Here is a 26578-nt window from a genome sequence, read left to right on the forward strand (position 1 = left end):
TTTATTGCTCAGTATTTGCTTTGACAACTGATTTTAAAATATTTTGTGGACTGTTGTTTACTCAGTATTCATATTTGCATTTCCTTTGCTCTCTCTGCAGCACCAAATGTGTCCTTAAGACTCTCATCTCTTCACTCCCTGGGCATTATGGTGACCCTAACCTAAAGCCATCAGCACCCCATCCCTACCTTTCCTTCCCATCACCCCTCCCTGCACCCTCTCCATCATGACCAGTCTGAAGCGCTCTCAGACGGAGCGCTCGGTTGGGGGCTCAGTGCCAGCCACTGATGAGTTCTACACCCGCCGTCTGCGCCTGCCCAATGGAGGGGCACCCCCACCCCGCAGCGAGAGCGCCCACATATCCTCTTCCACCCCCCCTGGCACCAACCCCGGCGTGCCCAAGATGGGGGTCCGGGCTCGTGTGGCTGACTGGCCGCCAAGGAAAGATGGGGGAGGAGGGGGTGTTTGGCATATTACCGTGGAAACCGACTCTCCCAGTTCCACCAACACCACCAGTTCATCAGGATCTGGGAGTGGAGATAGAGAAAGACTTGTCGGTGGGGGAGGAGGAGGGAGTGGAAGTGGCGGTAGTGGTAGTAGTGGCAGTGGAAGTGGAGGGGTGTCAGCTGTTACGGCCCACAGCAATCTGTCGGCTAAGCTCGGCCACCTCATAAGCCCACAGGACTCGTCCATGCTGCGCAACATCCACAACACACTAAAGAATAAGATGCACAGCAAAGGAAAAGACAATCGCTTCCTTTCACCAGATGGCTATCTAGGCTCGCCACGCAAAGGCATGAGGCGCATCCGCCAGCGCAGTAACAGTGATATAACTATTAGTGAGTTGGACGCCGACGGCAACGAGGGCTGGTCTTTCTCAGGGTGGACACCCATGCACCGTGAGTATGGCAGCACGTCCTCCATAGATAAACATGGAGTGTCGGGAGAGAGTTTCTTTGACATGCTAAAAGGATACCAGTCCTCTGAGGCCCCGGATCAGCGAAGCCCAGCTCCAGAGAGGCTCACGGAGCTCCTTACAGTGGCCCCCATAAAACAGGCTGCACTTGACCTGCCGGACGGACCATTAGGACCAGCCAGAGGAAGTCCTGCCAGTCGGCTGAAGGAACGAGAGAAGCACTTAAAAAGGAGGTCAAAGTCAGAGACGGGTGGAGAGTCTATATTTCGTAAGCTGCGCAGTGTGAAGGTGGAGGGGGACACGTCAAGGGCTGGGTCCGATGCTGAAGATGGGGGGAAAGGAGATGAAAGTGGCCCACCTCCAAAACCCTGGGTGTGCCAGAGAGGGTTTGCCCATTTTGATATTCAGTCTCTACTCTTCGACCTCAATGAGGCAATCCAAAGTCGTCAGTCCGGGGCGAAACGGAAGAACACCACAACGGGTGCCTCTGCTGCTGCTGCCGCCTCCGCTTCCGCCACATCCTCCCTTTCCTCCAATCAGAGCGGAGGGTATGGGTCACCGTGCGGCTCGCAAGAGGAGCTGAGCAAGGAGGGAGCAGGAGGACATAATGCTAACCCTGCCTTAGACCCTGGTGATGACAAAAGCAACGATCTGGTGCTCAGCTGCCCCTGTTTCAGGAATGAGATTGGAGGAGAGGGGGAGAGGAACATCTCTCCTGCTAAACAGGTAGGTTTGGTGCAAGTGCAGTATTTTTAAATGAAAAATATATGCGCGGTTAGTTGTTCTGATTCCTGAAAAGATCTCTTTGAAGCTCTTACTTTTAATCTTCAGACTGCACAGTCCATTTTGTCTGGGCATTTTGAAAACTGAAAGATTAGAGATCATTTAAAAGATTTCTGTATTTGGGAGATGCACTAAAAATGAAAATGTCTTTTCAGCTAACTTTACTTTATCTTTCATCCTTCAGCAGGGCAGCATAGGCAGTGGTGGAAGTTCAAGCAGTTCTTCTGGCAGCACGGAGGAAGGACCGCTGGATGCCATCCTCAATACTCACTTTACCAACGCTGGTGTGGCAGTTATGGAGGCTCCGAAGGACGGGCCCAGTCAGCATGCCGACAGGTCCAAGCGATACATCGTGGAGCATGTGGACCTCGGTGCCTATTACTACAGAAAGTTCTTCTACCTCAGAGGTAAGGAGAACAGAGCAGTTCGGGATTTTTCTTTTTGTTTCTATCAATTCCTGCATCAACTCCCTCCCATCTCACCCCCAGAACACTGGAACTATCTGGGTGTAGACGAGAACCTGGGTCCAGTGGCAGTCAGTCTGAGGAGGGAGAAGCTGGATGAACACAAGGAGCACGGCCAACAGTACAACTTCAGGGTCATCTTCAGAATGAGCGAGGTACATTGAAATGGACACAGGATCCTCTGACATTAGTGTTTTATCAGCTTGATTTGTTGTATTATTGTTTCCTTTCTCCAGGATGTAAGTTATTTGTGGCTTTTCCCTGTGGAGCCGTGGATGTTCACACATTCACAAATATTTAGTACATTCTGTACCGAGTGATGTTACTGAGCAGCTATTATGAGTTCATATTGTGTAGGAGTGATGATATAGAACCGGTGCCTGAGCTTGTTGGGGGGATGTTATACAAGCTTCATCTCAAGGTTGTCGGATACAGCTGAAGACCTTAGACCCCACTGCCTCCATTCCTGATCTCCACTCCAATTTATTGCAGGTTTAATTTTATTTGTAATTTATTCTCAATGCTGGATATTCAGTGCGCTGAGAGGGATTCTTTTGTGAATCCCTCTAGCCCTTCTGCCATTTCCTCCTATAGGAGCTAGAGCCAAAGATCCATGTCCTCATTCCCTGAGCTGAACGCCCACCTACCATCTTTGTCAGCCTTCATGTGTGAAGGACTGAGCTGTGCCGTTTTGCTGCTAAACAAGACTAAAATAGCGCCAAAGGTATTGGAGTGTAGAAGGAAAAGCATTGCTCTTGTATTGAAGTGCACGATGAGTAATAACTCTTCCAATCTCTTGGGATGACGCACAACCTACTGTGCTATGTTTTTCCTCTATTCTATGACCTTCTTTTGCCTCCTTCTCCGCTTTAATTACTACATTTAGAGCAGGGATCTGTGCAGGTATAGATTTATTGTATCATTGTGTGTCTGTGGCAGTGACTGAGATGAACTGATGCTGGAAGAGATAGGTCCAGTGTCCACCGAGGACAGCGATCGTCCTCTTGTCAGCGAGACCGCTTCTGTTCCTCAGTTTGTTTAACCCTGAGGGTTTTGGCACAAACGTTGAGTCGGCAAAACACTTCATGAAGACATACAAACACAAATACATAGAAGTTTTTCTTAAGAGCCATGGGACCACTGTGGATATCCAGCTGTGTTTATTTGTTCCTGGTAGATATTCACGTCCTGGTCCTTCTACTGCCCTATTGATTTATTCATGATAGTTATTCCTGGAAGCCTTGAGTTTGTTTTAGTCTGAAGACGCATCTTATACTGCAAATTGAATTTAATTGCACATGCCTTTAGGCCTCACCCCAGGGTTCCTTGCAGCCTTCTGAACATAGACCTACTATTTTTCTATTTATGGATGGACAGATAGTTTTGCTTTTGTTGTTGTCAGTAACAGGGAAGGACCTCTAAACTTAAACTTTATCACTTTCTGTCACAGTCACCAAGCGAATGCACAACTCTGGTCTGTGGAGAATCTTCTTTTCATTGCACAAAAGTGGGTTTTTATTCTAAGGCTTTTTTTCCTAAGATTTAACCTTGGGTCCATACAAATGTTATAAAGAACAAAAAAGAACATCAGAGAATTTACGTCACCAAACAAGAAGATTAACTAAAGCTGTTGCCAAGAATGAGTTACAAAACAGTATGAAGTGTAAATGCCAAATCATTGTCTCTTTTTTGTGTTGCTTACGTTTCAGTTGTTGAATTTGTAGTTCCCACAGTTTTATCGCAAGTTATAGTTGATTGTTCTTATCTCGATTAATAATGAAAAGATGTTGCAGTTATCCTTTAATTTCCAATTTCTCTGTTATTTTCCCTCTGTTTGTTGCCGCTCCAGCTGAACACCCTGAGAGGCTCCATCCTGGAGGACGCAGTACCTTCCACATCCAAGCACGGCCTGGCTCGAGGCCTGCCTCTCAAAGAGGTGCTGGAGTTCCTGGTACCCGAGCTGAACGCTCACTGCCTGCGGCTGGCGCTCAACACACCTAAGGTCACCGAGCAGCTGATGAAGCTGGACGAGCAGGGGGTAAGGACCCAATGAGCAAACTGAATGGTACCGGGAGAAGTTGATTGATTCCAGTATTATTGAGTAGTTATATTTTCCTCATTTTGAGTTTAGGTTATTGGGGTATTTTAATTTTATTTTTTTTTGCTTTTTGCTCACTCCCACACACTTTAATGTAGAATTTAAGTACCACACACTATTGTCAAAGTGTGTCATAAACTCACACACACTCCTCATCTTAAAAAGAAGAGAAATACAAAACAAGCTCCCTGATGCCATCATCCAAAGCTGCACCTCTGTAAATGTCAGCAGGATTTATCCGAAAAAATTGCAACGCGATCATTGTAGGGCAACCAAAGGTGGTTTTGGTAGAATGCCGACATGAGTTCTCCCTAAAATGTCAACCTGGTGATTCTGACATGAATTCTACGCAGTAAAACACATGTCTCCCCTTTTGATGGCAATAGTCGTTGTTCTCTTTTACAGCTGAGCTTCCAGCGGAAGGTCGGGGTGATGTACTGCATGGCGGGTCAGTGCAGCGAGGAGGAGATGTACAACAACGAATCAGCCGGCCCTGCACTGGAGGAGTTCCTACATCTGCTGGGGGAGAGGGTTCGGCTCAAAGGCTTCACCAAGTACCGAGCTCAGCTGGACACAAAGAGTATGTACACACACAGGAATCACATGTTTGGGAAAAGCAGAAGATAGTGTTACACTGACCCTGAAACTCAATGCCTGATCCACAGCAGGGGGGGGGCTAATGCAGATTGACACACTAAACAGTTCCCATTGATTAGGGAGTCTTGAGTTCAGTTGGCTTTTATCGTTTGATGGATTGAAGCATGCGGGAGACGACCAACAGCACTGACATGATGTGGAGGTTTAGTGCCTTTTGAAAATCCAATGTAATATTCATATTAGCTGAATCACTAATTGCTTAGGGCTGCAGTTTGTAAGAAACTACGACCGTAGTATCTGCTTCTCTGTGTTTTCTAAAAACAAGGCTGATTATATTTTTACTTCCCCTGTTTGCCTCTTCAAAACTCTGATATTATATTCCATACTATCCTTCAATCAGTCAACTGAATCCTCACAATGCTTTGAGTCAAAAAATTCACTTTTTGTAGGACATGACTCCTTCAGGAAACTCTAGTAAATTAAATACCACCATGCAAAGCAGCCCCTTTTGAAGGATGGTAATTAATTGAGATAACAAAGCTAGGTTGAGAATGGCCTTTTAAACACCTTGTGACGGTTCTGTTCTCAGAGTGCATCAATGGACTGTGGAGGAGGTGATTAACATGCAGCACCTCTCTGAACAACCGGAGCCTCTTAAGTGCTCAGAAAACATTTCTAATCAGCGCTGGCAGCAGGAGAACAGGGGGAACATAACCATAATGTAGAATTGTCATTTCAAAGAGAATATTGTTGTGTGTCATTGGTCCTGGACCTGTTACAAACGCATATCTACACATAGAAGCAACATTTGTTTATGTAAAATAGGGTTCCTGGTTTAAAAAGGAAAGATTTTATTCCAAATTAGCATTTTATAGGTCAGGTGAACCTCTTTCACATCGGTGATAATATTCTCAAAGAACACACACAGTGTTATTAGATGAGGTCTATTTTTGACGATGAGGAATTCACTTGTGGTTGCCTCTTCCCAGCTGACTCGACCGGCACCCACTCCTTGTACACCACGTACAAGGACTATGAGATCATGTTCCATGTGTCTACCATGCTGCCCTACACACCCAACAACAAGCAACAGGTAGGTTCATCAAACAAACAGAATGTGAAGCTTGTTTTGCATGTTTTTCCCTGTATTTTCTGAAAATTGTAGGTAATAAACATAACGATAATATAACCTTAGTTTCTCCTGCTGTTCTTGATTTTGTTCTAGTTACTGCGGAAGCGCCATATTGGGAATGATATCGTCACAATCGTGTTCCAAGAACCTGGGGCACTTCCGTTCACCCCCAAAAACATCCGCTCACATTTCCAGCATGTCTTTGTGATTGTGCGGGCACACAATCCCGGTTCTGACAACAGCTCCTACAGGTGAGACTCAACAACACCACAACACTTACTTTGCTGTATGTGTATTCAAGTTAGAGACTGCTGAATTATGGGTTGTTTGAAGCATCAGCAATGCTCAGCTGGTGGATCCCTGGCTTTCCACTAGTCTTATCTGCAAGCTTTTAGATTCCATTAGTTTTGTCAGAAAGCCAAAAGTGTTAAAAATGTGCCTTTGATTCATAGTTTATGGAAATTCAAGTAAAACATAACTAAATAAGAATTCTGCAGCTTTTGTATTGAAACATGGTGCATTTCCAACCTATTATTCCTTTTTTAATGTTTCATTTCATATCCGGGCTGCTGTTAAACATACATTTTTGAATAACCATATTTAGACACCTATTGAATGCACTCAACTTCTCATGACTCACTTTCCATCACTTCTGAAACAATAATGCTCTTATCTGTCGGCTCAAGTGTGTCGTTGCTTTTGCAGTCGTGGCTGTTAGAGCCCTTCTCTGCAGCACATGATTTATGACCACCATCGTCGGAGATGTGTAATATGAAATCAAATGTGCCATCCCGGAGTCACTTATAAGAAATACCTTGCCTCTATTTCCTGTTTAAAACTGCTCAGCTGTGAAGGACATTTCATTCTCCATTCACTCCTGTCGCTGTCTTGTTATCTAGTTTTCTGTCATTCTCTGGTATCTGGCGCCCTATGAGCCGTCCTCTATCTCCTGCTAATGGCTGTTTTAATTGCTGTCTGAGCACATTGTGTTAGGTCTTAATCATCCCCCGTGGGGCTTCTTCGTTACCGCGCAACAACACACACACTGCAAAAGAGTGACTGGAGCAGATACACTTTACTTCTGTGATTCACAAACGTGAGTCAGGTTTTCTCGGGTGAAAGATGGGTTTTCTAGAATTAAATTACAATTCACACTAAGCATATTGTCACAGGGAATAAGAACATGAAAGAGCTTCTAGTTAGTTTCTCGTTAGATAAACAAGTATTTTCCCACTTTATTGTCAGTAGGTCAAGAGATTCAACAGATTTAAGGTAGCCTGACCTCTTTCAGTCATGCATCTTGCCAAGTTCTTGATTAATCCAGCAACACATGGATTTTTCCCAAATTGGGCAATTTTCTCACCAACTGTTTGTAATAAACCAAAGCACATGTTCTTTGTTTTTTACTCGCTGCTCAAATGCAGTTGCTGTCCCTACTTCTCTCAAATAATCTTAAATAATGTGATCTTGGTGGAATTTAAAATAGATTTTTTATTTGAGAACGAGTGACTTTATATATTGCAGCACTGCTGGGAGAAACAAATTCTTTAGAGCACAAAACCTGCTCCGCACACCTAACTGGGTTTACAGTATAACATAAATGGTTTAGCCTTGGACGACTACTCGTGACAAGTAGACAAAAACATGTTATGTGTACTTTCCCCATATCCACTTCCACACACACACACACACACACACACACACACACACACACACACACACACACACACACACACACACACACACACACACACACACACACATACACACACCTCTGTTTCTCCCACTCCAATTGGTATTGATATGTTCTTTTTCTTGCCCTGGCGCAGTGGGCAGCAGGTTGTGGATACTGGAGGAGCAGAGCTGCCCACACACTGGATATTTATAAGACCACAAATCAGCGAAACCGCAGGAATGCACTCTTTCATTTTTCCTGCCAAACCTCCTGCCACGAGGATCACACAACAGCAGCCCCCACTGCACCACACTCTCCTGTTCCCCTCTCTTCTCCGCCTCTGTCACCCTCACCCTCTTTTCTCATTATGTTCCTCTTTTTGTTTTATCACTTGTTCTTTTTTTTTCACGCTCTCTCTGATTTGCTCTCCGGCTTTCACCCCTCTCCATCCTTCACCTCCTTTTGTCCTGCGTGAGTCACGGGTCTTGGGTTGACTGATTCACAGGTGTTTGAGATCAGTAGAAGTACTTGTAGAGCTCCAGCCACTCGTACTGCTTGATGTGTTTGTAGCCATGGAGAAGAATACGAATAAAAGGTCACATTTTATTTTAATCACTGGCTCGGCCCACTTACAACCACTTTGCTGCTGCTGCTCCTCTCGAAAATATCCTACGTGATTCATTTGTCATTGACAGTGATGCAGGCGAATATTATCTTGTGACTGGTTTACTTGTGTCGGGGCTGTCAATCTAAATTTTTAAGGGATTCATTGAATGCTACTGAAAGTTTAACACAAGCAGCCAGGTGAAAGTTGACTTTAAGGAACGTTACCATTTCGCTTCTGTCACGCCAACAGGTTGTTTCCAAAAATACTTCATATACTCTGATGTAATGGTCTATGCAATGTACACAGTTTGCAGAAAAAGCTGCCTTCCAGTAAAATTCAACTTGGTTATTGTATTATACCTGAAAGCACTGTACAGCTCTTTTGACACATTAACACTCAGGTATTTTAATTGTAAGTGATCTGAAGCTTTTGCACAGTGTATTGGAATATTGAAGGACTATTTATAGTTATTCTGACAGTTGACGTGTCACTTTTACAATTTAAATGATATGCTCTTTTTAGTAGATAATTGCCGTATTGTATTCCTGGGGATCTGATGAAGGTAGATCTTATAATCCCGCAAGAACTTTCTGTGCATATTCCATGTGGAAAATCTACTTGTGTTATTCCCAGCATCTATTTATCAGAAAGATGCTATAAATGTGTTGTTTACACTCTCAGATGCAATTTCAACCTGGAATAAGATGTTCCACTCTTACTTTCCTCTGCCACAAATAAGGAAAGGTGGGAAATGAGGTGTCAAAATATTTGACGGTTCGTATAATTGAACACCACACGTCCCCCCCCCGCGAGGACGGTGTGTCTCTAAGGTATGTTTAGAAGTATGTGGGAGACGTATTGACTTCAGTTGCTTATTAGACAAAGCGATTAATCCCGGTGTCAACTTGTGTGCTGATGCATGTCAGCGGGGGGGAGCGAGTGGGATGAGGGCTCCGACTTCCAGCTCTACTCTTGTCAGCTCGTAATTATCACCTGAGTGAAGATCTGTGATGGAGCCCATTGAGTCAGGACGAGGGTGAGACTGCGACAGGTGACCCATGAACCGGCCCAATGCTCTCCAGGCCTTACAAACAACCTTTTCAGTACTCGCTCCTTTTGTTAACAGCCTCCAAAATGTTTGAAAGATTGACACACTAGTCTGTTTATCTCACACGGTGCTGTGTTTCTTCCAGTGAGCAATCATTCCTCATGGTTCTTTCTCCCAGTCACGTCTTCACTCTCTCAGTCACATTTTCCTCTTTTCTCACTCTGGGTTTTCTGGGGCTTTGGGCAGGAGACTTGGAGTAGCAGTCTCCCCTTGTCCTCCTCGTCCCCCTCCTCCACCTCCTCCTCTCTTCTCCTTCCTCTCCGTGGCTGCACAGCTGAGTTCCTGACATACCAGACAAGGCAAACAGACTCACATGGGCATTCCAGGGACTTAATGAAAGGAGAAGTGAGGTGGAGAGGAGCAAAAACAGGGACCATAAGGAAAAGGCAGCACGTACTCATTGCCTCCAGACAACAGCATTTAGACACATAACTCTGACACCTTAACCACTTTCTTTTTTCATTCCTGAGATTTAGGCATTAGGCTTAATAGGAACCATTGTCTATGTTTCACAATTTGTCTTGATTTTGTTTGTAATAAAACTCTGAATCTAAGGCCTCGGATCTTTGGTGTCTGAGGAGAAACGCTCAATTTGTTTGCAGATCTGGATCAATTATTCTATTTCTCCTGCTTTTCCCTCTTCCCTCATTCCCTCTTCTTCTTCTTGTCTTTCAGTGTGGCAGTCACCCGCTCCAAAGATGTGCCATCTTTCGGCCCACCAATCCCAGAGGGCGTGACCTTCCCCAAGTCCTCCGTGTTCCGGGACTTCCTGCTGGCCAAGGTCGTTAATGCGGAAAACGCTGCTTGCAAGTCGCAGAAGTTCCGTGCGATGGCCACCCGGACGCGCCAGGAGTATCTACGTGACCTGGCTGAGCGCCACACCACGAGCACGCCCATCGACCCCTCGGGAAAGTTTCCTTTCATCTCATTGGCCCACAAGAAAAAGGAGAAGAGCCGGCCGTATGTAGGGGCGGAGCTGCGCAGCCTGGGGGCGGTGACCTGGCTGGTTCACGCTGAGGATCAAGGGACTGGAGGAGAACTGGAGGCCCTCCTCGCCATCTCAAACGACTTCCTCATCTTGTTGGACCAAGACGCCAAGGCGGTGGTGTTAAACTGTGCCACTAAGGACGTGATTGGCTGGATGCTGAGCAGCCCTGCGTCTTTGCGGATTTTCTATGAGCGGGGAGAAAGTGTGTCTCTGAGGAGTATCAGTAATAACACTGAGGATTTCAAAGAGGTGGTCAAACGTCTAGAGGTAAGAGGACCCGCACAGAATGCATAATATAAGTCTAATGGTCTCCTAATAGAGTGCATGCTTAGATAATGAGCTTTAGAAAAAAACTGTTCCTGCTAGTCATGTTTTTTCTCAAAATTATTTTATATATTTACACTTGTTGTGTTTATTGCCATGACACATTAGTTCAGTTGGTGTCAAGACAACTTTCAATATAAATGAATGAATGTAAGTTCGTCCTTGTTGCCTAAAAGGTGTCAACTACTCATGCAGCAGCAGTGAACCAGACTTTTAATAAGACCAAAGAAAGGCTCATTCCCATCGAGCAGGTGCAGATAAACCAAATCAATGGACTAAGATGCTGTTGACTGCCATTGATCAATTACCTGAACTCACCTTGTCTCCTGCCTTTCACTGTGGGCTGTCGGTCTGCCAGAACGAGTGTGTGCGTGTGTGTGTGTGTGTGTGTGTGCGTGTGTGTTTCTCCAATGCCAAAGCTGCTGTCTCATTTCTGGTCTCTGCTTATTGAGGGAGTTTCAGAAACACCTCTGGACAACATTCTCCTAATGGCTCGCACACCTACACATACAGTGAAGTGATGCTAGCTCTTCCTTTGCTGTTTCCATGGTAACTGGTTAGAAGAAAAGGTGTTTTCTTATGTAATCGTCAGTGCTTTAGATTACATTCATTTCCTCAGCTTCTCCCCACCTCCAAACTGTGAGCGAGAGAGATGTGATGGTTTATATCATGTATTTATGTAACCTGGATTGAGTCCACCATTTTCAAATTTTGCAAACATGCATATAAACACATTTATTTGGCTCAGGACTAAGAAATGCATGACTTTCATGTGGCATTTTTATAATCCTGGCATTAATCTTCAATCATTTGGCAGTTCCTCTGTGCCAGAGAGAGGAAGGGAAGTGGCCTTGGGCCACCTGCTTTGTGGGACTTGTCCCTCTCTCTGTTCTTCTCTCTCTGTGACTCCCTCTCTCTCTATTTCGCTCTCACATTCATCTCTTTACTCTCTCTTTTTTTTTCTTGTTTGCTCTTTATCATTCCCTTTTTTTTCTTGTACTCTCTTCTTCTCCCACGCACACATTCAGAGACATCACAGAGCATCATAACAATTCCTGTCAGGTGCCAGTCTGCACAGTGATTTATTCACGCTTTCCTGTGATGTTTGGCTTCTATTGAGGTTTTGCTAATACCCTGTTCAGACGGAGAAATGCATGTGTGTCAACAGAGGCTGGGAGAGAGAGGGAGTACAGAGAGTCGAGACTACAGTTAAAAGAAGCTGAGATTGTGAATTGGTTTTATCCATATCCTTTGTTAATTTGTTCATTGCCCCCCTGCGGTTAGAGAAGTGATGCAAGCTTCTAACCTGAGACTCGTTAAAAAAAAGAAGCATCCGTTCTGCAGTGCTCCTCCAACCTGCTTGGGTGCAAAGAGTCTCATGTTTCCATGAGTTCAAAAAAATCTAAAGTTTCCCATTAAGATCCTGTGAATGCACATGTGTGTATATCTGGTGAGAGATGAGCCACTAGTGCTGAAGGGCTGAAGCACTAACTCATCTTTATCTATGGCTGTAAATCTCTTAGGAATTAACTTAATTGTTTCAGAAGAATCTCTTCCACTTAAAAGAGGAAGCATGTCTTAATATGGACTGAATATGTACACATACCTGCACATATATGCTCAGTGGGTTAATCCCAGTATTCTATTCAAAGTTGTTCTGAGCAGCTACCAAGTGACTGGCACTGAGGAGGAGGAGGAGGATTTTGCCCTCATTTCTTTCTTCAGTTTTTTCCCTTTGTTACTGTTTCCCCCTTTCTCCTCTGTTTTTGGCTCTTTTTCATCATCTATGCTCTGATCTGTTCTTTCACTCCTGCTCTCGTTGTTTACCACTCTTCCCTCCTGGTGTTTAGTTCCTGACTAAAGGCTGTGAGACATCAGAGATGACACTTCGTCGAAATGGCCTGGGGCAGCTTGGCTTCCACGTGAACTACGAAGGCATCGTGGCTGAGGTATTTCTCCATACATAACCCACATGCCCTTCTGAAAACATACTATTCATATTTTGGTGGCATATGTTTCCAAACAAACTTTGACTCTACCAGGTGGAGCCGTACGGCTACGCCTGGCAGGCAGGACTGCGGCAGGGAAGCCGATTGGTGGAAATCTGCAAAGTTGCTGTAGCGACACTGACACATGAGCAGATGATTGACCTCCTGCGGACCTCAGTGACAGTGCGTGTTGTTATCATCCCACCACATGAAGATGCCACTCCACGCAGGTAGGCAGGATGGGAGATTTTTTAGAAGGCATCGTTTGTTCTCTCGAAATTCTTATTCCAGGCACTTCTCACTATTCTAGAGGTTATTTTGTTGTGAAGGTTCAGTGGTGTTATTTTGTAAAGAAAAAGTTATAAAGAAAAAGTTTCCTAAGTTATTCCCTCACTGACTTCTTTCCTCCCCCTCTGCAGAGGCTGCTCGGAGCTCTATCGGATGCCTGTGTCTGAATACAAGGGCAGCAGCAGCGATAGTGGATCCTTCGAATACAAGTTCCCCTTCCGTAACAACAACAACAAGTGGCAGAGGACGTCCAGCAGCCCTCAGCAGTCGCTGACCGCCTCGCCTCAGCCCCACACGCCCAACCGGGCCATCAGCCTGGGGAGCTCCGTGGGGAAGACCCTGTCCGCCGAGAGGCTGGAGAGGGGCGGAGTCATCCCACGCAGTGTGAGCAGCGATGGCCGACCCCTGGACACCAAACGGTTAGAACCTGTGTGCTTTTGAAATGTGGAAGATCACAATTATAATCTATTAGGGGGAGTGTGGGAAAGGTGTGGGAAAGAACAAGCAGAAACTGGAAAATAAGGATTTTTAAGGCCAGAACTATCACAGGCTGTTGAAGTCATAGGTATTTTTGACAGTTTTCCATGTTTTGAATTCTAAATCATCAATTTTATCATGAATATTTATAAGATCTGTTTTGTTTCCGTAAGCTAGTGTATAAAAAAACTTTAAAAGACAGCTGTTGGCCACGTAGCTGACTTTCTTCTGTGGAAAGTGTAAAGTATTCATGATGTTGTTTTCATCCAGACTGTGTGGGAACTGTAGAGATCAATGGAATTTCCTGTGAACATTCTTCTAGTTCAATGCTTTGCTTTGTTTATTTCATCTTCCTTTAGTTCCTCTACTTCCATGTGCCTGTAAACCCTTAGAGTTCCTGTGTCTGTGTGTGTGTTTGTGTATGTACACCAGGATGTCTCCGGGCAGTGAGAGCTACAGCCTGGTCTCCTCCCTGGCGTTGGGTCGTTCTCCTCACAATCGAAGCTCTCCGAGCAACTTGTCCTGTTCCAGTGACGCCTCCGGAAGCTCTGCTCACTGGAGACAGAAGTCCATGCCCGAGCAGTAAGGGGGAGGAGGCAGAGGGGTTGTGTTTGTTTGTTTGTGGCTTGTTAATGAAGATCATGATGTATCATCACAAAAGCAAAAACAAATTCTCCCTAGTATTAAAAAAATTGTTTTGTGTTGCATTTAGTCACTTATTGAGGAGCTTTCTAGGGGATAATAAAGAAGTCCTTTCCATTTAAAAGGCTGATTCATTAATTTCAACCCAGACAGTTAAAGTCAACTAATTCATACATTATTAATAACAATTTGACAAGTTTGCTTCAAATGTGTTAATTTGACGGTCAAATCATTGTAGAAGTACATTTTTGATAATCGTAAACGTACCGAAAGCTGATTTTTAAAACAATTTCTAATTTTGTACATGTTCGCTCATTTACCAGGTTTGCAAGCAGCCGCCATTCTCCGATGCCTTCGGAGAGACGAGAGGTGGTCGGCGAGGGCGGGTCCAGTGGAAAGTCCACTCCCAATTGGTCAAGAATGGAGGAAGGGGGAGGAGCAGAACGGGGCTCAACAGGTGAATATATCTTGTTGTGAAATACTTGAATCAATGCAGTTAACATTCAGTGGATCAATAAGGGAAATAGATTAAAACATCTTTTAGAAATGCAAATGTATTTACTCCTGATCATGATGGTGGGACCTCATGTGTTAATGGGAGAAACGTGAGGACATTTGACACCATTGATGGAGGGAGGTTGGAAAGAAATCCTCCATATTTATCCATATTTCTAAATCCTTGAGGTGGCAGGTATCCAGACGTGTGTTGTTTGTGCCTCCTCGTCTGCCAGTGTCATATTTTCTTTGCAGCAGCTCGTCTTCCTCTCCTGAGATTCCAAATGTGACAGCCTTCACGCTGCCTCTACACACAATCTTCTCCTTCTCCACCTCCTCCTCCTCCTCAGCTCGTTGTTAATTATATTGCCTTCTCACACAGTGTCTTAATGTTTCTGTAAAGAGATAAAATAAAAGGTGGGAGGATAATGACACAATCAAAAAAAGTACTGGGAGAATTATTGATCTCAATTACAAAATATGGCATTTTTTTTCTTGTCACTTTTCACTCTGTACTAAAGAGGAGAAAGAGAAAGGGGGGGGAAATTCCTTCCTTTCCTGTCAACACACTTGGGCAGACTCCTCTTTGTGTGCCTTTCCTTCCTCTCCCTCCACTCTCTTCCTCATTCTCCACGGCCGTCTCTTTGCCTTTCATTCAGTTTTTTCTTGTACACGGGCATTCATGTAATTATGAGTATTCTCCAGTGCCCTGTGGAGGAAACTACGCAGAGTAATGAATATGAGATACAAGAGAGTTCACTACATTACGGGATTCATCCCTGCAGATGTTATGATACCTCCCTCAGCGTTTCCCTTAATGGTGTTCTGGTCATTAGCCGCCTTCTCTGTACGTCTTGTTGCGTAACATCTTGACAATTACACAACCGTCTCATTTACTCCCAAAGTTTTGCTTCAGGAGATAAGGACACTTTCTCTGACATGGCACAGCTTGCCCAGGAAAAACTAAAGCCGACACCGTGTGGGGACAAATTTCAGCTTGATGTGCATCGCTTTTGATGACACATGACCCGGGGATTTTCGTTCATGAGCACAGCAGAAAGCGAATGGAAAGTGTTTGTGTTATGAGTCTCTTGGAGGCGTGTGTGCTCTGTAGCGAGATACAGATAAATGAGGGGAAGAGGGGAACGTCTCTGTCGAATCATCAACAATTCTGTTTGCACTGCAGGGTCCATGCATGTGTCACTAACCCCAGCTGTGTGTGTGTTGGTCGGTTTGTTGCAGAGGCCCCGGTCTCCAAGTCGGGTCAAGGCTACTCCGGAGCTCCTCGCATCCAGAGGCAGGAGCAGGTCATCCATGTGTCCCCGAAGAAGGGAAGCCAGGTCTGACTTTACACCAGCACAACCCTGACGGCACAGTTTAAATGCCCTGGAACCTCTGTTTTTTAAGATATATGGGCATTTAAGTATTTTGTATTGCAGATCAGGCGGCGGATGTAGAATTGTAACATTGTGAGAAAGGGTGTTTTTTAAAATGCTGCATGGATCTTAAAGAAAAAACAGGCACATTTAGAGAACTGATATGTGAGCATGTGGATTTTTGTGCAAGTTGTTGTTTGTCCTTGGCAGAGGTCTCTCACTAAATGTCAGATTAGAGGCTGAAAAATGTTTTGTTTTTCACTGACATGGAACCTTCGACTCTCACGTTCCGTCTCTCTTCCACTTTCCGTTTGTTCTGGCAGTCGGACGGCCCTTACTCTGGCCACTCCAGCAGCAACACTCTGTCCAGCACAGCTTCCAGCGGCGCTCACAGCGACAGTGATAAATGGTATGAAGTTGGAGCAGGTGGAGGTGGAGGCTCCGCCGCTGAGCAGGGCGACACGGAGCCCAACGGCCTGGGAGGAGGAGGTTATCTCCAGGGTGCGTCGGCCGACAGTGGCATCGATACCAGCTCTTACGGAGCCTCGCACCACACCCACCCGCACTCCCATCACGGCAGCACCACCTCCCTGCTGGCTCCCAGTGGCAGCAGGGAGAGCAGGGAGAGCAGGGAGAGCCGGGAGCGATCTGCCTCTCCGTGGCACAGCCCCACCGAGGGAGGCCGCAGGATGCTGGAGAGGTCCCCTGCTGCTGCCGAGTCCCCGGGCCCTCCGGGTGAAAGGAGCATGGACGGGACCGGCCGAAGCCCCCCTACTCATCTCCTCATCCGGGACAGCAGCACCTTCAGTCTGAATGAAGCTGGATCACACTCAAGGTCTGTGTCAATGGCTTTCAAGTCTTATCTTATCGAATACTCAAAGCGCTGCACACATTCACACACACATTCATAGAGAGCTTCTATGCTACACTTTTTTCCATCACACGTCATTCACTGGCTGTCAAAAGGGTTGTCAGGGGCAATTTGCTCAAGGATACTTAGTCATGCCAACTGCAGGGTCTCAAACCCCCGACTCTCTGGTCAGGCTTATGCTCTACCTCGTGAGAGTCTGGAAGGGAGTTCAACCTTTATTCCTACTGGCAGATATTACTTGCTGTTTAGGGCTTCAAGCCAAAAAGATTGTGAACCACAGCTTTAAATGCACCCTGTGGTTAGAAAGTCAGCTTGACATTTTAGTGTTCTTCAATAAAAATACTTTGCGAGGCCTCACGAATGCAAGGTTCGCCAGTCTCTTGCTCAATCACTTCTGAATCATCTTAAAACTCTGTGAACCTTGAAAGAATCAGGTAATAAGAATCTGAAGCAGATGGCTGACACACTCCTTCTGTTGTAGTAATAAAATAAACAAGTAGGTAGTTTTGCACTGCACACTTAGCTTTATTCCCTTTTTATGCCATTATTGATGCCAGTAGTTGACACACAGTCGACTAATGGCCACGCCCACACAGCCAGTAGAGTATATACACCAAAAAATATGCAAAAAATAAAAGTTGCAGGAAAAAACTGTGCAATAGCCAAAAGAGACAGTTCCACCTGCACAGGATAATAATCACGATAAATCAAATATCTCTAAATAAAATGATCTCCTTCCAACTTCATTGTTTCCATCACCTCTGCAACATGCTTCCAGTTCTCATTATTACTCGAGCCAATATTTCTTCACCCAAGAAGAACCCGTTTCACTGGATTACCGCCCTCGTGACAATTCTTTCCTGGAAACCGAGCACAGGAGTAATTTTGACTCCCTCCTATCTTTCCACATTAGGCCTCAGGAAATGTGGAACACGTGTCCAGCTCGTACAGTTGAACTTGTGTCTCTTCCTGTCTGAGCAAGACTTAATTTGCCCGTTCGGATAGAGTTACAGTTCATGACCTGGGTATCGTCTGTCCAGCAACATTTGTTTTCTGTCATGGTGGGAACTGGCTCGACCCCAGGTGCTACCATGACAGAGTTTTCTATCGATATCTCAGTAGAATATGTCCTTCCTGGTTTTCTATTAAGCTTTAATTAGTGCTTGATCAAGGACTAAGTGATTCTTCGGTGCAATAACTGCCTAAAGATAATTTTTAACACTGCTCATTCTGCTCCCTCTCTTTCCTTCCTCCTTCCATCAACAGCAGGCACTCGGGCCACAGCTCGCCCAGAGACGAGTCCTCATCTGCGACCACCTCTCCGTCCTCCCAGTCCTCATCGTCCCCAGGGCCCAAGAGCTTCTACCCTCGCCAAGGAGCTCAGTCCAAGTACCTGATTGGCTGGAGGAAGCCAGGCTCCACCATCAACTCTGTCGACTTCGGAGACACACGCAAGTAAGAACAGAAATAAAGAGGGACACAGAACGACAGCCCTTCAAACCTAACTCTGGGTTTAGTGTGTATACGGATGGATAAATCATTTAAATGATAAGACCTTTCTGGAGCTTGTTAAGTTTTAAATGTTTGATTTATCTGGGCCAGTGGATGTGAGCACTTGTACAATATAATGCAACTGATTCAGTCAGGTCTACATTTAGAGAAGCTAATAATGTTGGATTTATGTCAGAGGTGATATCCGTCCATATGCTATAGTTTACAGTGTTGTTATGTCAGGCGACAACAACCAGAGGACATTCCTATATTTTTAACGATAGTATTTATTGCAGCACCGCTTCATAACATTGCATTGGATCCTTTTATGAGTCGTTTTGGCAAACTACTTGATTTCCCTCTTGTGGCTGAAGAGAGGATTACATTCAAGGACTAACATGTAAAGAAATGACTGTACCTGGCCTATAGAAAAACTACTATTGCAACTGAATGACCATGTTTTTATCTGAATTATTGGGACAACACATGTGAATTATGCTCAATCTGTCTGTGTTTGTGTGTTTAGGAAGTCTCCAGGTGAGGGGGGAGTGGAGGGAATTCCAACCCCTGCAGCCAGGCCTTCTCTTCGGGATATGCACTCACCTCAGCCTCATGCGAAATCTACGATGGAGGAAGATGTGAAGAGGCACGGGGGTCCAGACAGCCCCCCACCCCCACGCAGGCATAAGGAAAAGGTGCACTTTGGTCAATCATAGATAACAGTCAGTGAATCTTCCTGGTGAATAAAATAATCAAAAGTTTATAGACTACAACTATAACCATTTAAATCCTCAGATACTCCTGACCTCTAAACACTTATCCTGGTTTCAGATTTTGTGTTTTCGTGATATTAAACTGACACCTCCTCATCATTTCCTGTGCAGCATGGCCAGAAATCAACAACAGGCCACCATCATCTCAGCCACCGTCGCTCACTCCATCGCACCCTGTCGGACGAGAGCATCTACCGCGGCCAGCGCCTTCCGGCCCTGAGCGACTTGGTGGCAGAACCAGTTACCGATGTTCTCTTCAGCTGCTCCACCCTCCCCCGCTCACCCACGACCCGGGGTGTGCCCCTCCGACGGCCCTCCTATAAGCTCGGTGTCAAGCTGCACGGTAAGATCGCTGGGGACATTGAGCACATGTATAAAGATGGTTAACAGCTGAACATTTACAGAATTAACTGTAAATCTCAGTTTAAAACACCAATATTACCCTGAAGGAAAAGGTGCTTTTGGTGCAAGAAACAATGTAAACAATTCATTTTGCATTCAGTCCTTTCTGATTTCTGTTTGTAGGTGACCTTTCGGCGTCTGACACATCCCTGGTGGATTTGGTGGAGCGACACCGTGGGCCCCTCCCACAGGAGCTGATGCCCCTCCCTCCTTCTATAGACAGGGACAGCCCTCTGGAGTGGACACACCTGGTGGACGTGGCCAGTACCTTCGAGAGTGACAGGAACCCTCACTACGGTAAAACCATTCACTTATAATCACACGTCTTCACTTTTATATGGTTTTACTATTTTTATTTCTACACTAAAAAATATTGTATGCATGCTTTTACCTTAAATGTAAAATGATGTTAAGGCTGAGTTAGTATAGTTATGATGTTAGTTGTTATTAAAATGAATTTTGATGATATCGGTGTTTTTGTTGCACATTTTATTTTCCGTTTTCCACGTCTGTGGGTTTCTAACCTCCAACCTTTGCTTTCAGCTGCCTTATTTATGCCCCATGGTTGTGACTTTATCTTGTTTTCACCATTTTCCATTTCTCTCTCCTTCCAGTTCAGAGAAGTTACGTGTTCGGGGATTCAAACCACCGGAGCAGCGGCGCCTCTAGTCCACAGCAGCCTCACATCGAGCTGCAGCCGGCGCCACTGTCTCGACCCTCTTCAAGGTAACGTCTACGCTTATTGGACCTGAGAGAGAGTGTGGAGAAATAAACCAGAAATGATGTTTATTAGGGATGGGGGAAAAAATCGATTCAGTTACAAATCGCGATTCTTGTGAATGACGATTTTAAATCGATATGCTGCCTCCCAAATCGATTTTAATAAAAAAAAAATATATTTATTGGTTTATACCGGGGGGGATATATTGGGGAGCAACATCACCCCAGAGCATGTTGACCAGCTCTTGTTTTTGCACAAGAATCTAAACATACCCAAGCACTAGCTTTGCATCGGCTACATGCAAACAACAATAGCCTACTTGTTGTTTATTTCAAAGTTTAAATTTTAGGTAAACTTTTATTCATTCTGTTCAATTTACCTTTTATTTATTGTTTAAAAGTACCCTAAGTGGCATACATTTCTTAATCTGTCAGTTTGTGTGCAGTTGACAGGGGCTATACAATAAAAGGGCACATTTTTATTTATTTTCTCTATTGGCTGCCCGGCATTCATTAAGTTAATGTTAATATTTGAAATAAAACTGGTAAAGCTCTAAGTGAATTTGACTGTGTTGTATTTGAAGGAATGATTCTACATTTTTTTCCATGGTCCAGTATTTAAAAAAAAAAAATAACCAAAAGAAATCCCAGGAAATCGTAATATCGAATCGCAATACTTACAGAATCGCAATACATATCGTATCGCCACCTAAGTATCGTGATAGTATCGTATCTGGAGGTCCCTGCCGATTCCCGTCCCTAATGTTTATACAGTGAGTTAGTAACGATCTTCTTTCTTCTCCACAGTGAGGGTCACATAGGGCTGGAGAGGAAAGTGACTAAACTTGAGGCGATTGTGAAGATGCTCCAGGAGGACCTGAAGAAGGTGAGAGAGAAGACACACACACACATGCACTTTGCAGACACGTGCTAAAACATGAGTTTCTGGCTCTAGTGTCTATTCAAGTGAGCCTGGGTGCCAGACGAACTTAGCCCCGCCCACAACATTTTTTGGTCGGGAAGTTCGGTCTGGAGTCGCTCCATTGGGGAGAAATTATGATCCGAACAGAAGCTGTTCCGACCAATCACATTGTCAGGGCAGGCTTTATACGATGATGGACAGATGATCAACCATAGATATGTGATCAACAGTTACGTAATCAACTACGTCATCAAACAGCGCTTGGGTTGACTTTGTTTTCCCCAACATGCCTGCCGCTGGAGAGCTGAGATGTGTAGATGCTGCCATTGAGTCTGTTTTAGGAGATATCGACAGTGCACTAATTTTGAAAGAGGAACAAAGAAACGCGATCAAGGCATTTGTAGATCGAAAAGATGTTTTTGCCGTCCTTCCTACGGGATTCGGAAAAAGTTTAATTTATCAGCTGGCCCCGATGCGTCGCTCAACATACGTCACATACTACATTGCTCTGATTGGTTGTAGGTCTATCCAATTGAGCGAAGAGGCTTTTTTTTCCTGGTTCGGTTGAAACACGCCCCATAATCACAGCCCAATGGAGCGGTCTCAGACTCATATTCTGACTAGAATCATGAGTATGACAACGTCAGGCTATATTCAAGTGTCAGTGGGGATGAAAAAATGAAAGGCTTTAGTTTGCTTGTGTAGAATGGACCAGGGAGCAGAGGGTGTAAATATACAGTATATCTGTTTTCAATAGAAAATACACAGTCAGCAGTCGAGTGCTGAGAAACTACAGCTTTTTTTCTTAACTTGAAATCAACTGAAAGGAAGTGAATGGTTTAACTTTGCTTTTATATTCCTATAAGAACCCATTGGAATTGTTAATGTTCACACTTCATTTACTTTCAATGCTCCCAAGTGAAAGGCTCAAACACATCGTATTTTATGACTATAATATAATCTAACCCCTGACTCGACTCATGTAAACACACAGACAGTATTAAGCCATTTCTGAAAGAATATTCTCGGTTGAGACATAGACACAGAGTTTGTTGACACTTTCACATATTAAGAACATGGCAGGAGGTAGCAGCTCTTTCATCCTCACATATTTGTATCTTCCAGTATTGAGGTTTTGTTTTAGAAAAGTCAACAAACACGCCCATCCACTTCCCAGAGAGAGAGATTTATTTAATGCTTTCCTGTGTGTTACCTGCTTAATAATTGATCATGATTATTGTTTTTTTTCTCCATCTCTTCACAGGAGCGTGAAGAAAAGCTGCGGCTCCAGACTCAGGTCAAGCGGCTGTGGGACGACAACCAGAGGCTGCAGGAGGAATCTCAGACCTCGGCCACCAAGCTCAAGAAGTTCACAGAGTGGGTCTTCAACACCATCGACATGAACTGACTTGCTCCTGCTCGCTCTAACCTGCACACACACCCACACGACTTCATCCATCAGCACACACAGTCTGGACGGAGACGTGGAGCGGGAGACATGTTCTAAGACTCATTCCACCTGATGCCGAACCCTCCCTCCATCTTCCATTGGCTTCAAACATCAGGGGCTTCTATTGCCGACCAGTCTCAATCTCTGCAGAGCCTCTGTTCAACTTCTCAGGATGAGGCCCAAGAAGAACGCGTGTTGTTTATCACATTATGAAGGACTGACCTCTGCCCTCCTGTGGGACCACCAGAGCGTTGCTGAGTTGAACTTTCTCTCATCTCGCTGTGCCAAAATCTCTTCAGCAAAATAACCAACAAGAGAAAACACCCCTCCTCCACTTGGCCTTTTCCAGTTATTTCAGATGCCATGTTCTCCCAAGTGGACATGAGTCTCTTTTGAAGACGACTGTCTTTTTCCTCATCGTTCCCGTTTTTCAAGCACCTTTTTCCAATGTTGCCCAGCTCCTCTGGAAGGTGATTTCAGGGGCTTCGTGCCAAATCCGTCTCCCCACAGCAGAGGGTTGTTCTCTGAATGGCCTTGCAAAGTCAGACAGGGCTACAATAAATCTGCCGGCCCAGCCACTAAAGTCTTCGCTGTAACCCAGACGGACAAAAGAGCCACAAGACAGGAGAGGATTCTGTTTCCTTCACATGTAAAAGGAGAGAAAAGAGGTTAAGCAACTTATTTTGTTCTGCTCACAGTAGGAAACCCCTGAACAGTCGCCGTGGCTGTTTGTCCGTGAGCCACTGACACGGAGTCCGGTCGATCTGCCGCGGCTGATTATCTGGATTTGTACAGTTTTCATTTCTCGACCTCTGTGTGAGTCAGGACTGGACACAGGAGTATATATTTAAAAGCCATCGGCAGTGGTGCCATAAAAACAAGACTGATATCCAGAGTGCTTTGGTTCCATCCCAGTCGTTCGTGTCTTAAAAGCAATAGGAACAAGTCGGGAACTCGTGTTTTTCTCCCTCGCGAAAATGGAGAGTTTGCTCTTGGAAGAAGTTTGACGTGGGATTCGGTGATTTAAAGGTCAAACTGGCGAAAAACGCTGGTTTCTACTGCACAAGAACCTCAAGAAGCTTTTTCCACCGAACATCGCGTTCAGAGGGGAAAAAGGAAAAGAGGACGCCACTCATCAATCCACACGACTGGAAAACAAAGAGCCAGCTGAAGATAAATGACAGAGACATTTCGGATGAGAAAAGTGAAGGTTTTTTGTTTTTGTTCCTCGGGTTAATTTATTTCCTTGTATTATAATTCCAATAAATAAGTTGTTCTATTCGTAACAGTACAACTGACATCAGTGTTTAGTTCCTGAAGAAAAAGGGTCACTAGCTATATTATTTAAACGGCTTTCTTTCTTAATTCTGGCTGAAGCCGGACTATAATGCTTTTTATTCTGTATTCTGTTGTAGTTTGTGGTGCCCAAGCCTGCTGTTGTGTTGCTTACAGTGCCCTCTAGTGATGACCAGTGGAAATGTCATGGTTATTAAATGTGCTGCCAGTCACTCTGTATTTCTCCAACGACTCTTCAGCCGTCAGTCATCGACCAAACACACACACACACACACGATGGGGCAAATCATCAGAAGCTTTGAGAGACAATCAAAGGTTGATTTTTGACAATGGGAGGGTGTGTGTCTGTGTGTGTGTGTCTGTGTGTGTGTGCGCGCTTCAGTTCAAACCATTTTGCTCAGGTTCACTCTTTGTTGGGAACGTGTGAGGATCTTTTTCCGAAAGCTATTCAACAATAATGACTTGTATGGCGATATTTAAGATACCCACCATAAAAGGGAGCCTCAGTACCTTGCTGTACTCGTGGTTGTGCGTTTGTGTGTTTGGTTGTGTGTGTGTGTGTGAATGTGCATCAGTCTATCCAGCCGTGCCTACAGTCACTTGTTGGGTCATTTACTCGCAGGAAGAGCAGGGATGTGCCTTTAGGAACAGCACCTGGGAAACAGATAAAAGGGAATGGCTCCTCCTTCTATTTCTGAAAAACACACACCTGGCTACACAAACACACACAGACACATACTTCACAGACGCAGCTTCATAAATGCTTGTTTGGAGATTTTGCTTCTCTTGGTCAGATGAATATTTTTATGTAACACAAACAGACCAGGCAGGAATGAGAGTGTGTGAAGTGTACGAGAATGTGTGTGTGTGTCTTCACATTCAGTTACATGCAGTGTATTATTCAGAGCAGCTGGCCGTTGTTATAAAGAGTTTAACGTCCAAGCATATTTCCCCCGAATCACAAAGCCACTTTTATCCCAAACAGATGCCACAGAGCTTCTTCCTCAGACAGGTGTTGGGTTTATATCAGGTCACTTACAAAAAACACAGTTGTCAGCCTTAATTCCCCGTCTGTGAAAGAACGTTCCCAGTAAATCAGCGTCTTAAATCGATAACTGACGTCCGGAGAGTTAGACGAGAGGACTCCTGACGGAAGGATGTAGAAGTGTCGGTTCTGTTTTAAGAATCTCGGCTCGAGCGTTTGCTTGATGAAGACGATCCGGTTGTTTATTAACAAGTCGGCCAGTGTGGAAAAAAAAACCTTGTCCGATAATATGAAATCCTTCAAATCTTTACAAACGATGAGTCGTGGAGGCAGAAACGTTCCCAATCCAAGTTCTAAGTGTTAAATCGGTTTCACTGGTTTCCTGCCCACATCTATGTCGACGCCTATATGACGAGTGTTGGATAATAACGTTTTCGTATTTCTCTGTACATTGAAAGTGCTTCTAGTCTTTTGTATTTCAAATGGGAGTTTGGCCAAATGACAGATGTTTGAGTGGCATCTAGTTGGATGATGGTTACAGACGTTAACACACACACACACACACACCGGTTCATTTGTGAATGAGTTATTGTTTCTCTTTCTTTATTGCCTCCGCTTTGTTTTTGTTGCTTTTAAGAAGGATGTTGGAAATGTGAATGTGCTGATGTTCAAGTTTTCCATTTTTTGTAATCTCTCGTTTTGATTTTTTTGTTGAGATCCTTTGCACAATGTTTTCTAAAGGGTTTGAGTCGACAGGTTTTGGATGTAAGAAGGGAGAATCGATCCATTCCTGTGTGATCCTGTCTCAATGTTGCTCTGTAGTTTTCTGGCCAGTTGCAGTTCCTGGCAGAGGAGGAGGAGGAGGAGGAGGGAGCTTGACTTTATTCACCTCGGGGGGGGGAAAGGAAACAAGATGAGAACTGGAACCGTCCTTTACTTTTACTCATCACTGATCCGACAGGAGCAGGCTGGATGTTTGTACCGGAGGGTTCTAGGTTTTCGGTCAGTGATTGCATCGGGGTGGGGGCGGGGGGGGAGGTTTGCACAGCTCACTCGCTGCTGTGTCATGATTCGTTTGGTTTCCTCCAGTTGGGAGAACAAACTTTAAAAGTCATGTGTTCAGCTCCGACCGGAGATAAAGCACAACGCAATTTCAAGAGTAAAAAAAACCCAATACTGTTTACATCCCGGATCCATTGTCTTTGTAACATGTTTGAAAAAGACATTTGCAGTGATCACAGTAAGTTTCTGAAATAAATAAAATGCTGTATCGACCTGCGCTGCTGTCGGCTTGATTGTTTCTTCGTAGTAAAGAATTTTTATTGTTTTGATCTCAAGCAACACTTTGCAGCTGAGTCTGGATCCTTCAGAGGATGCGTCTGAAGGAGGAGGAGGAAGACGATGACTGAAAACAACAATTAAGTCCATGCTTGTGTATATATATTCTGTTAGTTTTTATGCCATTTTAGTTTTGTGTCATACATTTATATCATTTTTAATTGATTTGCTTCTTAACATCAGGAAGAATATATAAGATAATTTGGTCAACTTTTTTTCAGCGAGCTTCGTAGATGAATCATTTTTCCTGCAAGCAACGTGAAGTCAGTGCTCGAGAGTCACGCTTCAATTCCACCTCAGGTGAGCTGGAAACCATGGGACGTCAAAACTTTCTTGTCGCTTCCAACTGTAGCTCTGTTGCTAGGCGACAGA

The 26578-nt window shown here is 44.6% G+C and overlaps 1 protein-coding gene across 1 annotated transcript; it reads left to right on the top strand.

Moving 5' to 3' along the window:
• Window positions 1–221: 221 nt before the first annotated feature.
• On the top strand, window positions 222–25879 carry sipa1l1 (signal-induced proliferation-associated 1 like 1). The gene is made up of 22 exons (XM_061091831.1): window positions 222–1642; window positions 1884–2106; window positions 2188–2318; window positions 4013–4201; window positions 4667–4841; window positions 5848–5951; window positions 6084–6241; window positions 10056–10635; window positions 12543–12641; window positions 12735–12910; window positions 13100–13387; window positions 13878–14027; window positions 14411–14544; window positions 15825–15922; window positions 16282–16793; window positions 18096–18284; window positions 18847–19015; window positions 19205–19436; window positions 19619–19792; window positions 20110–20221; window positions 21023–21101; window positions 22402–25879. Exons 1-22 carry the CDS (start codon window positions 227–229, stop codon window positions 22543–22545), a joined length of 5532 nt encoding a protein of 1843 aa, XP_060947814.1. The 5' UTR covers window positions 222–226; the 3' UTR covers window positions 22546–25879.
• The last annotated feature ends 699 nt before the right edge of the window (window positions 25880–26578 follow it).

The sequence above is a fragment of the Limanda limanda genome, chromosome 18 (assembly GCF_963576545.1).
Source record: "Limanda limanda chromosome 18, fLimLim1.1, whole genome shotgun sequence".
NCBI lineage: Eukaryota > Metazoa > Chordata > Actinopteri > Pleuronectiformes > Pleuronectidae > Limanda > Limanda limanda.